A 12763-nucleotide genomic window follows, 5' to 3' on the forward strand; every position below is an offset into this window, starting at 1 on the left:
TCAGGCTGAACATCTTTAAAGATGTTCTCTAGCTCTGATTCCAAACTCTCAGCCATATTGACCTCTCTTACCAGAGAATCAATAATATCAACACTCATGCAGTCATTTGGGGTGTCTGGATGTTGCATTGCTTTGACAACATTTAACTTGAACTCCTCCTCATTGACTCTCAAGGTTACTTCCCCTTTTTGGACATCAATGAGGGTTCGGCCAGTTGCTAGGAAAGGTCTTCCTAGAATGAGAGTTGCACTCTTGTGCTCCTCCATTTCCAGCACCACAAAGTCAGTAGGAAAGGCAAATTGCCCAACCTTGACAATCATGTCTTCAATCACGCCTGATGGGTACTTAATGGAGCCATCAGCAAGTTGAAGACATATCCTGGTTGGTTTAATTTCTTCAGTTAAACCAAGCTTTCTGATAGTAGATGCAGGTATTAAGTTGATACTTGCCCCAAGATCGCATAAAGCTTGCTTGGTACAATTACCCTCTAATGTGCATGGTATCATAAAGCTCCCAGGATCTTTAAGCTTCTCAGGTAAGCTTTTCAGAATGACTGCACTGCATTCTTCAGTGAGGTAGACTTTTTCAGTTTCCCTCCAATCCTTCTTATGACTTAAGATTTCTTTCATGAACTTAGCATAAGAGGGTATTTGCTCAAGTGCTTCTGCAAACGGAATCTTTATTTCAAGAGTCCTGAGATAGTCTGCAAAGCGAGCAAATTGCTTATCCTGTTCCGCTTGGCGGAGTTTTTGAGGATAAGGCATTTTGGCTTTGTATTCCTCAACCTTAGTTGCTGCAGCTTTATTACCTACAGAAGTGGGTTGGGAAGCCTTTTTAGAAAGGTCAGCACTTGTATGTGACTGATTCCCTACTAGCATTTGAATGCCAGTGGTGGGAGCTGGAGTGGCGTTAGACGCCACTTCCTTGTTTGTTACTGGCGTTTGAACGCCAGAACCATGCTCCCTTTGGGCGTTCAACGCCGGATTCATGCTTGTTTCTGGCGTTGAACGCCAGGAATGAGCATGGTCTGGGCGTTCAGCGCCAGCTTTGTTCCTCTCTGGGCTCTTATTGTCCTCAGAGGGATTTTGAGTATCCTCTTGTTCATTTCTTGGTTTCCTGCTGCTTTGAAGTGAGGCATTTAATGTTTTCCCACTTCTTAATTGAACTGCTTGGCATTCTTCTGTTATTTGTTTTGACAGTTGCTTTTCTGTCTGCTTTAATTGTACTTCCATGTTCCTGTTAGCCATTCTTGTTTCCTGTAATATTTCCTTGAATTCGGCTAGCTGCTGAGTTAGAAAGTCTAATTGCTGATTGAATTCATTAGCCTGATCCACTGGACTGAGTTCTGCAGTTACTGTTTTAGCTTCTTCTTTCATGGAGGATTCACTGCTTAGGTACAGATGCTGATTTCTGGCAACTATATCAATAAGCTCTTGAGCTTCTTCAATTGTTTTTCTCATGTGTATAGATCCACCAGCTGAGTGGTCTAGAGAAATCTGAGCTTTTTCTGTAAGCCCATAGTAGAAGATGTCTAATTGCACCCATTCTGAAAATATTTCAGAGGGACATTTTCTTAGCATCTCTTTGTATCTCTCCCAGGCATCATAAAGAGATTCATTATCTCCTTGTTTGAAGCCTTGGATGCTTAGCCTTAGCTGTGTCATCCGTTTGGGAGGGAAATAGTGATTCAGGAATTTTTCTGACAGCTGTTTCCATGTTTTTATGTTGCTCTTAGGCTGGTTATTTAACCACCTCTTAGCTTGATCTTTTACAGCAAATGGAAACAGTAATAATCTGTAGACATCCTGATCTACTTCCTTATCATGTACTGTATCAGTAATTTGCAGAAATTGTGCCAGAAACTCTGTAGGTTCTTCATGTGGAAGACCGAAATACTGGCAGTTTTGCTGCACCATGATAATGAGCTGAGGATTCAGCTCAAAGCTACTAACTCCAATGGAGGGTATACAAATACTACTCCCATATGAAGCAGTAGTGGGGTTAGCATATGACCCCAGAGTCCTCTTGGACTGTTCATTCCCACTTGCTTCCATATTGAACAATAGAGTTATTTGTTTATAAAGGACTGTGGAATATGTTGGTATTATTTATTTTATAAAAATAAAAATGAAATAAATAAATGAAAGTGAAAATATTTTGAAATTGAAAATTGAATTTTTAATATAAAATTTTCGAAAAAAAAGAGTAGTTCAAAATTAGTTAGAAAATAAATATTTTTTTTTTGAATTTTGAATTTTATGATGAAAGAGAAAAACACACAAAAGACACAAGACTTAAAATTTTTAGATCCAATGCTCCTTATTTTCGAAAATTTTTGGAGGGAAAACACCAAGGAACACCAAACTTAAAAATTTTAAGATCGAGACACAAGAAAAACTCAAGAACACCTTGAAGGTTCACAAGAACACCAAGAACAAAAGAAAGAACACCAAACTTAAAATTTTTAGAAAATCAAAACAAATTTTCGAAAATTAAAGAAAACTTAACAAGAAAACACCAAACTTAGAGTTTGGTACAAGATTTAATCCAAGAAAAATTATTTTTTGAAAAAGGTTCCAAAGGGTATAACCAATTATCAAGAACAACTTGAAAATCAAGGAAAAACCAAGAAAACTCAACACGAGAATTTTAAAGAAAATATAAAATATGCAATTAACACCAAACTTAGAATAAAACACTAAACTCACGAAAAATTAACAATTAATTAAGAAAAATAATATTTTTGAAAAGAAATTTTTGAAAAGAAACTATCCTATCAAAATTTAATGACTCTATAACAACAAAAATAAATTATTCCTAATCTAAGAAATAAAATAAGCCTTCAATTGTCCAAACTCAATAATCCCCGGCAACGGCGCCAAAAACTTGGTGGACGAAATTGTGATTTCTATCTTTTGATCTTTAGTATGTACACAACTTCGTTCAACTAACCAGCAAGTGCACTGGGTCGTCCAAGTAATACCTTACGTGAGTAAGGGTCGATCCCACGGAGATTATTGGCTTGAAGCAATCAATACTTTTTTATTTGTCTTAGTCAGGATGCCAATAAGGTTATTTGGGTTTTACTTGTAAAAAGCCAAACTACTTAAAATTGTAAGTTGGAATAATAAAGAAATACTAGCGTTACTTGTTGTGCAGTAATGGAGAATATGTTGGAGTTTTGGAGATGCTTTGTCCTTTGAACTTCAACTCTTCCTTGAAATCCTCTTCTCACACGCAGATTCCTTCCATGGCAAGCTCTATGTAGGGTGTCACCGTTGTCAGTGGCTACTTCCCATCCTCTCAGTGAAAACGTTCCTATGCTCTGTCACAGCACGGCTAATCATCTGTCGGTTCTCAATCAGGTTGGAATAGAATCCATTGATTCTTTTGCGTCTGTCACTAACGCCCAGCCTTCAGGAGTTTGAAGCACGTCACAGTCATTCAATCCCGGAATCCTACTCGGAATACCACAGACAAGGTTTAGACTTTCCGGATTCTCATGAATGCCGCCATCAATCCGGCTTATACCACGAAGATTCTGTTGAGGAATCTAAGAGATATTCATTCAGTCTGATGTAGAACGGAGGTGGTTGTCAGGCACACGTTCATGGATTGAGGAAGGTGATGAGTGTCACGGATCATCACCTTCTTCACAATTAAGCGCGAATAAACATCTTAGATACGAACAAGCGTGTTTGAATGGAAAACAACGGAATTGTATTAAATCATCGAGACGCTGCAGAGCTCCTCACCCCCAACAATGGAGTTTAGAGACTCATGCCGTCACAAAGTATGTAATTCAGATCTGAAAATGTCATGAGGTACAAGATAAGTCTATAAAAGTTGTTTAAATAGTAAACTAGTAACCTAGGTTTACAGAAAATGAATAAACTAAGATAATTGGTGCAGAAATCCACTTCTGGGGCCCACTTGGTGTGTGCTGGGGCTGAGACTAAAGCTTTCCACGTGTAAAGACCTTTCTTGGCGTCAAACTCCAGATTATGACGTGTTTTGGGCGTTCAACTCCGGATCATGACGTTTTTCTGGCGTTTAACTCCAGACAGCAGCATGAACTTGGCGTTTAACGCCAAGTTACGTCGTCTATCCTTGCGCAAAGTATGGACTATTATATATTGCTGGAAAGCCCTGGATGTCTACTTTCCAACGCCGTTGAGAGCGCGCCAATTGGACTCCTGTAGCTCCAGAAAATCCATTTCGAGTGCAGGGAGGTCAGGATCCAACAGCATCAGCAGTCCTTTTTTCGCCTAAGTCAGATTTTTGCTCAGCTCCCTCAATTTCAGCCAGAAAATACCTGAAATCTCAGAAAAACACACAAACTCATAGTAAAGTCCAGAAATATGATTTTTGCCTAAAAACTAATATTATTTTACTAAAAACTTAACTGAAACATGCTAAAATCTACATGAAATTACCCCAAAAAGCGTACAAAGTATCCGCTCATCAGCTTCCTTCAGACAAGCGGCAGTTCCATCTGCGCTTCCTTCCGCCAGTTCCGTCTGCACCCGTTTTATCAGTTTATGCACTTTTTTCTCTTTATTTAGATATTTTAAATAAGTTTCAAACTCAAGTTGTCATTTGAGTTTGAGGGGGGATGTTAGAATATAATTAGGATCAATTAGGATCAATTAGGATCAATTAGGATCAATTAGTATTATTTAGTATATTTGAATATTTATTATAGGAGATTACGTCTTTATTATTACGATTTTCTTAGTACCTATAAATACCCTTTATATTGTATCATTCCAAAACAACTTGAATAGACAACTTGAGTAGACAACTTGAACACACTCAATAATATACCATCTTTTCTCCAGTCTATTGTTTCTAGCATGATCTAAGAAACTTTTTACAACAATTGGAGGCACCTAAGTACTCTACTTTAGTAGTTGATAGAGCCACAAGATTTTGGTTGCTGCTTCACCAAGTGATAAGACACTTTCTAGAGAAACAATAGCTTCTACTTGTGCTCTTTCTATCATCTTGATCTCCGACGAAGTTAGCGTTAATATAATGAACTGCTTCAGTTCATGAGTCTTTCTCATACCCCAGACCAAGATTGTAGTACCCCAAGTAGCTCAAAATCCTTTTTATAGCTGTAAGATGGGACTGCCTAGGATTAGATTGAAATCTTGAATAGAAGTGAGGTATAGAAGTCATATCATCATTCATTTATATGTGGCCTTAAAGGCACTTTCTCCATATTGAATAGGTTTAGCATTTTCCATATTGAACTTCATCAAAAGCTCCTTGCCATACTTTAACCGACGAATGTAAATGCCTTTCTTACTTTGCTTGATCCAAAATCTTAGAAGGAATTTCAAATTTCCTATCATGCATATCTCGAATTTACTATACATCAAATAAGCAAATTGCTTGCATAATGAATTATGAGTTGCTTTGAAGATGATACCATCTACGTAAATTTGAAAAGCTGGAACCTCTTTATTTGATGAAGAGTGAACAGTGTTGTGTTGTGAATGTATCTCTTGACGTCGTTTTGAGTTAAGAAAGAAGTCAAACAGTCAAACCAAGTCCTTGGAGCTTGTTTGAGACCATAGAATAATGAGTTTTCAGGTTTAACACATGATACAATCACTTCTTATCTTTAAATCTAAGTAGCTATCTCACATATACCTCTTTAAATATGAAGCCATTTAAGAAAGCCGACTTTACATCCATTTGTTACAATATGATCTTCTGAGAAGTATCAAAAGCAAGCTAGATTCTGATTGTTTTAAACCTTGAAACTGGTCAAAAAATATTTCTTTAAAATCAATCACTTAATTCTTCCGATTCATATATCATTGGACTATCTTGCCTTATTTTGGACAATTTTTCCAGCTTCATCAAACTTGTTCTTGAATACCCACCTCGTTCTAATGATGGTTTTTCCTTTCAGTCTAGGAATTAGGTGTCAAAATTGATTCTTCTTAAAAAGCTCAAGTTTTTCTTCCATTGTTTTAACCCAATCTTGTTCCTTGAGAGCTTTAGAAATATGGACAGGCTCAAACTTGAAGATAAGAGCAATATTGTTTCTGAAGGAGGATCTATTTTTTACTCTTGTCAATTTATATTTAATATCTTAATCCATATTACATACTTGTAAATTTAAGTAGTTTGTGTTCACTTAATAACTTCTTTGAACTAATCAGAATCAAAAAAGTTTTTAAATTGAGTTGTTAAGTTTACAAGCTTCTCAAGACTCTTATTTAATTACTATGACTATTTGTAATTCACATATATCTTTGTAAATTTATCCAATAGTGACATCTAAATCTGAAAAGGCATAAAGAAAGAATATTTAAATTTTTAGATTGGTGGAATATTCAATCTGAGTCTTGTCTAAAAATATCATTAGGACATCTAAGGTTCTTGAATTGGTGGTATATCCAATCCTAGTCACCGCTCAGCCAATGAAGGGCTTTTGTATTTAGTTTCTAACAAATATTTGAAGTACTTTTTTAGTTGATGTTGTTGTTGTATTAGCACCATAAGTGACTAACTTGCTATTGGGAGAGGTATCAGGAGATCCTCACCCACATGACATCTACGGATGAGTTCAGTCTAGAGTTTAGGAAGTCGCCGGAGCAAATGCAGTATATAGAGACGCAGATGGAGGTGTACCAGACCTAAATGCACGCCAAAATACACGCTGCTGATGACATCAACTTTGCTGGTAGCAACACCGCAACTGGTGATAGCGGTCCTGTTGGTGGCACACAAATATTATTATCGTCTTCTGCACTGCCGACTCAGAACCACGGGACTGACGATGGCGACGACAACTACCTGAATTTATAGATATTAATTTTCTGTTTTATTATTTTATGATATTTATTTGATGTACTTGATTTTTAATTTATTTAAACATTGTATTATTTATTTTAAATAAAAAAATTTCATTATTTATGATTTGACCATTAATTGTATGAAAAAAATTAAATTTAAAATTAAAATTGACAATTTATTTTAAATTTAAAAAATGGCATTACCGTCAAAATTATCGTTGGAATAATGATAATATAGCGCAGAACAACATTTTTTGGCACCAACATTACCATTGAAAAAATTCGTAATTACCATCGGACGGAATATATCTTACGATAAATATTTACCGGCGAGGTTTATACTATCCGATTGTTTATGACGGTAAATCCGACGGTACTCAACGTTTTTTTGTAGTGCAACATCAACAATATGATAAATCTATTATATCTATTATATATTACTAATTTTACAACCAAAATGTATCACATGGGGAGTGGATTCTCTCCATTGAAGAAAAAACTAGATGGTGTCAATTGTGATCTCTCACCCTTCATTACTCTCTCTCTCTCTCATATTTAATTTTGGTCCTACTTATAAAGTTAATGGTGAGAGATCACACTTCATTTTCTCAAGTGTTAAAAAAACTGGAGATGATCCATTTCCGTGTCACATGTCATGTTTTTATTGCAATTGAAATCAAATCTTTTCCTCTAAAATTAAAGAATTATCCCCTCCTCCTTACTAATTTTAATGTGCCCAATGTCACTCCCTCATTGTAATTGAAATCAAATCTTTTCTTCCAAAATTAAAGAATTCAACCCCCTACTAATTTTACAACAAAAATGTGTCACATGTCACTCTTTCATTACAATTGAAATCAAATCTTTCCCTCCAAAATTAAAGAGTTCTTCCATCCTCCCTCTTCCTTTCTCTATTTCTCTCATTCCTTCAACCACTCTATCTATTTTATATATCATTATCAATATTCATGACTAATTACTAATTTGACAATCAAAATGTACAACATGACATTTTTTAATTGTATTAAAATTAAAATTGAAATTGAAATATACATATATTATGTATCATATATTACTATCTAATTTAATAATCAAATGTGTCACATAACACTCTCTTATTAAAATTGAGAGAATTTTTTTTTAAATTAATTAACTCTCTTCTTAAATTCTCTCATCTACCTCTCTCTATTTTTCTATTTCTCCCTACTATTTTTACTCTATATATAATTTATATTTTATATTAGTAATTTGACAAATTAAAATATGTCATCCGATATTTTTTTACAATTAAAGTAAAATTTTTACTTCCAAAATTAACAAATTCCCACTCTCACTCTCATTTTTCATCTTTATCTTTATATTTCTATCTTTCTTTTCTACAAAAAATAAAATTAATAAAATAATATAATTCAAATAAAGAATATTATTATCATTATTATGTACATAATTTTTTAGTTTTTTATTTAGTTTTAAATTTTCACCGCTTATCTTTCTAATCTATATTTTTATTTTTCTTCTTTCAAATATCCTCATACTTTCCCAATATTTATTACATATAATTTGAAAAAGAATAGTAATATTATAATTAAAAGTTAGAATCAAGATTCAATTATTTTAAAAAAATTAATTTTGAGTTAATTTTATAACTATCAGTATAATTTTTTTATACTAATATCTAATTATATTTTTATATATATAGAGAAAAAAAATATTATTTTTAAATAACAAGTATAAAAATTAATTATTTTTATTTGTGCAATAGATTTAACACCTAATTAAATATAAAATTATACACGTTAAATTATTTTAAATCTTAAATAACGAATATTAAAATTAATTATTAATAAAAAATTAGACTTTTTCATATAAAAATATTAATTAAAAATTTTATTATTTAATTTTTTATTTTCAAATACCTTGATTTTCTTAATCAGAAATTTTAAAAAAATGACCATAATTTTAAAAATTTATATTTTTGTAATATTATTATAAATAAAAATATTAGTACGATAAAAATACGACAATAATATATGTATAAGAAATGAGAAAAACAAATTTAAATGAGAAAAGGAGAAAGTGGTACTGATAATGGTGGTGTTGGTGAGTGGTGACTATGCGAAAGAGAAGGATAAAAAAAAAAAGAAAAAAGAAAAAAATGGGGGCATCAAGAATAAAAGAAGAAAGAAAAAATTATTCGCAATTTACGTTAGAAATGAGAAATTATTTAGATTAAAAAATTAATTAAGTATAACTGGCGCATGAATATAAAAGATGTTATAATAATTTGGTTGGATTTAATTTTGGTCTTCCATCCAATAACAGACCCTCCTTTTTGTAAGCTACCAAAGAGTCATTTTTTTTTCAAAATCAAATAATTATAACAATCGGAAAAAGATATCTTTCTACTACCAGACTTGCTATCTTAATCGAACAAAATAGATCAAGATATAATAGCTTGCCTTCTAGAATTATTAGGGTTACGAATTCAGGCACAGTTCCAGCCTTCCAGGTTGTAGATGAAATTCAAATCGACTTGAGAACAATTTTCATGTCCGCTTTTCCAAATTCTTATTTTAAATTTTTAACATCAAATTCAATTCAACTATTAAACTAGAATTGAAACCAAAACTCTTAACTCCATGATAAGATTCAATCGAACAATATGACTGCCACAGGAATCGGAATCGGAATCGGAATCGTTAGCTATCCAGTTATCCTTCAAATTGCGATTCGTAAATTAAAAAAATAGAATATAATTAAAAAATGGAAACCAGTTACAGATAGAACATGATTATGCATAAAAAAATAAATTAAAATTATTGTAATATCACAAACAATTGAGTTGTCTCATAATCAACCAGATCGATCAGATACCAAATAAATAAACAAATAAGAGTAATTTTTTTATTAGCATTCAACAATGTTAGAATTAAAAGCAAGAAAGGAAACAAAAAGAATAGTATGTTGTCAAATGAAACCTGAGATTAATTAAACCTATAAGAATAATCTTAGTAATGTTGTTCCCCAGTTTCTAGATCTACGGAAACGGCACCCAGTTGATAATTTCTGAGTCCAACGGAGGAGGAAGCAGCAGCAACAGGAGAGGAAGAAGGAGATGAATGAACCGAAGAAGCAACCATGATCAAGCTCCCTTCACTCCACGCCCTCCTCATCGGATACGAGATATTTTTACCCCAGGGCTGCTTGTGGGTGCACGCGCCACCTCCGTTACGGGACTTGCTATGCAGCGCGCAGCTGCAATTGCGGTGGTAAGGCCGGCGCTCCACGCAGTGGTCAAAGCCAGAGATGCTGCCCTCGAAGATCGGGCGGAAAAGACCATCTGCTGCGGCGCCGGAGGCCATGCCAAACAGCACCCAAACCAGGAAGGAAAAAAATATATTGCCTTTCGCACTGGTTTCCTTCCTTGGTTGTTATCCCTTAATGCGTTATTTAACTTGTTATTAATGGGCCGGTTTGGTGATCACAACGTGTTTGCGCCGACCACTTTTTGTTTTTTTTCTTTAATTAAAAAAAACCAAAATATAACAATAATATGAAATTTTGTTTTTTTAATAAAATTCAGTTGGAGAAAACTGAAAAGGGCGTTAAATAAATAAAGTATAGGTGCTGTTTATATTGTTAGAGCCAGCATGTGTTCCGGGGGTTCGTTATCATGACTTAGTTGTAGACCACATGGAACCTTGGTCCGGGTTTCTCGATATTTCTGCCTCAGACTTCGCAAGCTATGACTCGATTCGATTGTAATTTTGTAATTAAATAATTTATATATAATTATATTTTTATTTTGGTTTAATTACTCTTTGATCCTTATAGTTTCGTAAAATTTTCAATTCAGTTCCTATACTTTTTTTTCTTTTTAATTGAATCCTTGCACCAAATTTTTTTTAATTGAATCTCTACATTTTTTTCCTTTTATTTAGGTCTCTATACCAATTTTTTTTAATTGGGTTCTTATATAATTACGCCAATTACTACTAAAAAAGACTTTATTGAAAAAAATTTTAGTGCAGGGACTCAATTAAAAAGAAAAAAAGCATAGAAATCTAATTAAAAATTTTATAAAACTATATGAACCAACAGAGTAATTAAATCCATTGGTGCTTAAAATAAGAGATATCATGCATTGGAATTGGCGTGTTAAATTTCGTTTCCTTGTTTGTTTTTATTTGTTTAATTTATTTCAGTCACCAAAAAAACTTTTTATTTTCTATAATATGTATATTTTAAATTTTATTTTAATTAAATTAACTATTATTTTTAGATTTCGATAAAAAATACTATAAATAAAAGATATTTTTATTTTTTACTTTACAAATTTTTAATAAAATTTAATATTTATTTAATAATTATATACCATTAAAAAAGAATAATTTGAGAGTAAACAAAAAATATAAATAAAATAAACCTAAAATAGTTTAATTAAAAATATTATAAGTATATAAATTAACTAACATATGAAGACATATAAATGCGATTTTTAATTTTAGTGTTATGGTCCAAGTAGTATTTTTTAGGGATAAGTACTGTTTTGGTCCCTAACGTTGAGGACCAGAATCGAAACCGTTCCTGATGTAATTTTTGACTTAAAATCGTCCTTAATGTTGCATTTCATTTTAAAATCGTCCTTTCTAATAAAAATTTTTAATTTATTCCAAAATTATCCTTACTTTAATAAAAAAATATTAAAAAAAAGAAAACGCGTTTTGTTGGAGGGGGATGCAAAGGGTATACGAAGGGGGAGGGGAGGGGGAAGGGGGAGGGGGGACGGCACCGGCGGCGAAGCTTGGAGGGGAAGAGGAAAGGACGTGGGGTTCGGGGTTGGGGGAAGGGGAAAAGACGTGGGGTGGAGGTGGGGGGAAGGGGAAAAGCGGAGGGGCGAGGGGGAAGGGGAAAGGGGGGAAGGGGATGGCGGCTGTCAGGGTCACCACCTCGGGTTGTCGCAAGCTTTCCCTTCGCGGAGGCGCTGCTTACTGCCGCGTCCGTGACCTCCTCGTCGTCGTCGGCTTCCGCTCCGCTGCTCCTTGCTGCTGCTCCTCGCCGCCTCTGCTTCTTGCTTCGATCTCTATTTCTGCTTCATCTTCTACTTCTTCTGCTTCTTGATTTGTTGAATTTTTTATTTGTTGAATCATTGTTGGTTTTGAGTTGTTGGTTTTCTTGATTTCTGAATTTCTTGATTTCTGAATTGTTGTTTGCTGTTGATGAAAGAAGTTTGCTGATTGATCTGTTTGTTATTTGTTGTTGTGTTGGTAGTGGTGGTGGTGGTGGTTGTGTTGGGGGGAAGGGGAGGGGACGCGGCGTGGTGGTGGTGGGGTGGGGGGAAGGGGACGCGGGGTGGTGGTAGTGGTGGGTGGAAGGGGACGTGGTGTGGAGGTGGGGGTGGGGGTGGGGGTGGAGGGGAAGGGGGAGGGCATTTTTGTCCAAAAAAATAAAAAGGACGATTTTAAAACGAAAAAAAATGTTAAGGACGATTTTAAGTCGAAAATTACATCAGAGACGGTTTCGATTCTGGCCCTCAACGTTAGGGACCAAAACAGTACTTATCCCTATTTTTTAATAATGTGGATACTTGGTTTTTTTTTTTTTGGGATATCACAAATCTAAGGTTAGATCCATAGTTTTTAAACTTTTTTTTGTTTAACATGTAAATCTAAAAGTTAGATTTTTTGTTTATAATTTTTTTTTCACAAAACGGACTCACTGATTTGTTTATCACTTAAAAAATATTTTAGATCACAAAAATCTGAAGCTCCAATTTGTGAATTATAATTAAAAAAATATCTCTATATCCATAAAAAACACACCACTTCTTTATAATTAAGCATAACATATTCTAAATTTTTATAACTAAAAAAATTAGCCTAATGTAGTATGGATTGGTGGCAAAAACTAAATCTTTTCTAACATAATAGGTCCAAACAAACCTTTAA

General features: G+C 33.8%; 1 protein-coding gene across 1 annotated transcript; it reads right to left on the minus strand.

Annotated features, from left to right (window-relative positions):
* Positions 1-9693: 9693 nt before the first annotated feature.
* LOC130969559 (uncharacterized) lies at positions 9694-10264 on the minus strand. The gene has a single exon (XM_057895338.1). It carries the CDS (start codon positions 10175-10177, stop codon positions 9824-9826), a length of 354 nt encoding a protein of 117 aa, XP_057751321.1. The 5' UTR covers positions 10178-10264; the 3' UTR covers positions 9694-9823.
* Positions 10265-12763: the final 2499 nt, after the last annotated feature.

Source organism: Arachis stenosperma, chromosome 3, assembly GCF_014773155.1.
Source record: "Arachis stenosperma cultivar V10309 chromosome 3, arast.V10309.gnm1.PFL2, whole genome shotgun sequence".
Lineage (NCBI taxonomy): Eukaryota > Viridiplantae > Streptophyta > Magnoliopsida > Fabales > Fabaceae > Arachis > Arachis stenosperma.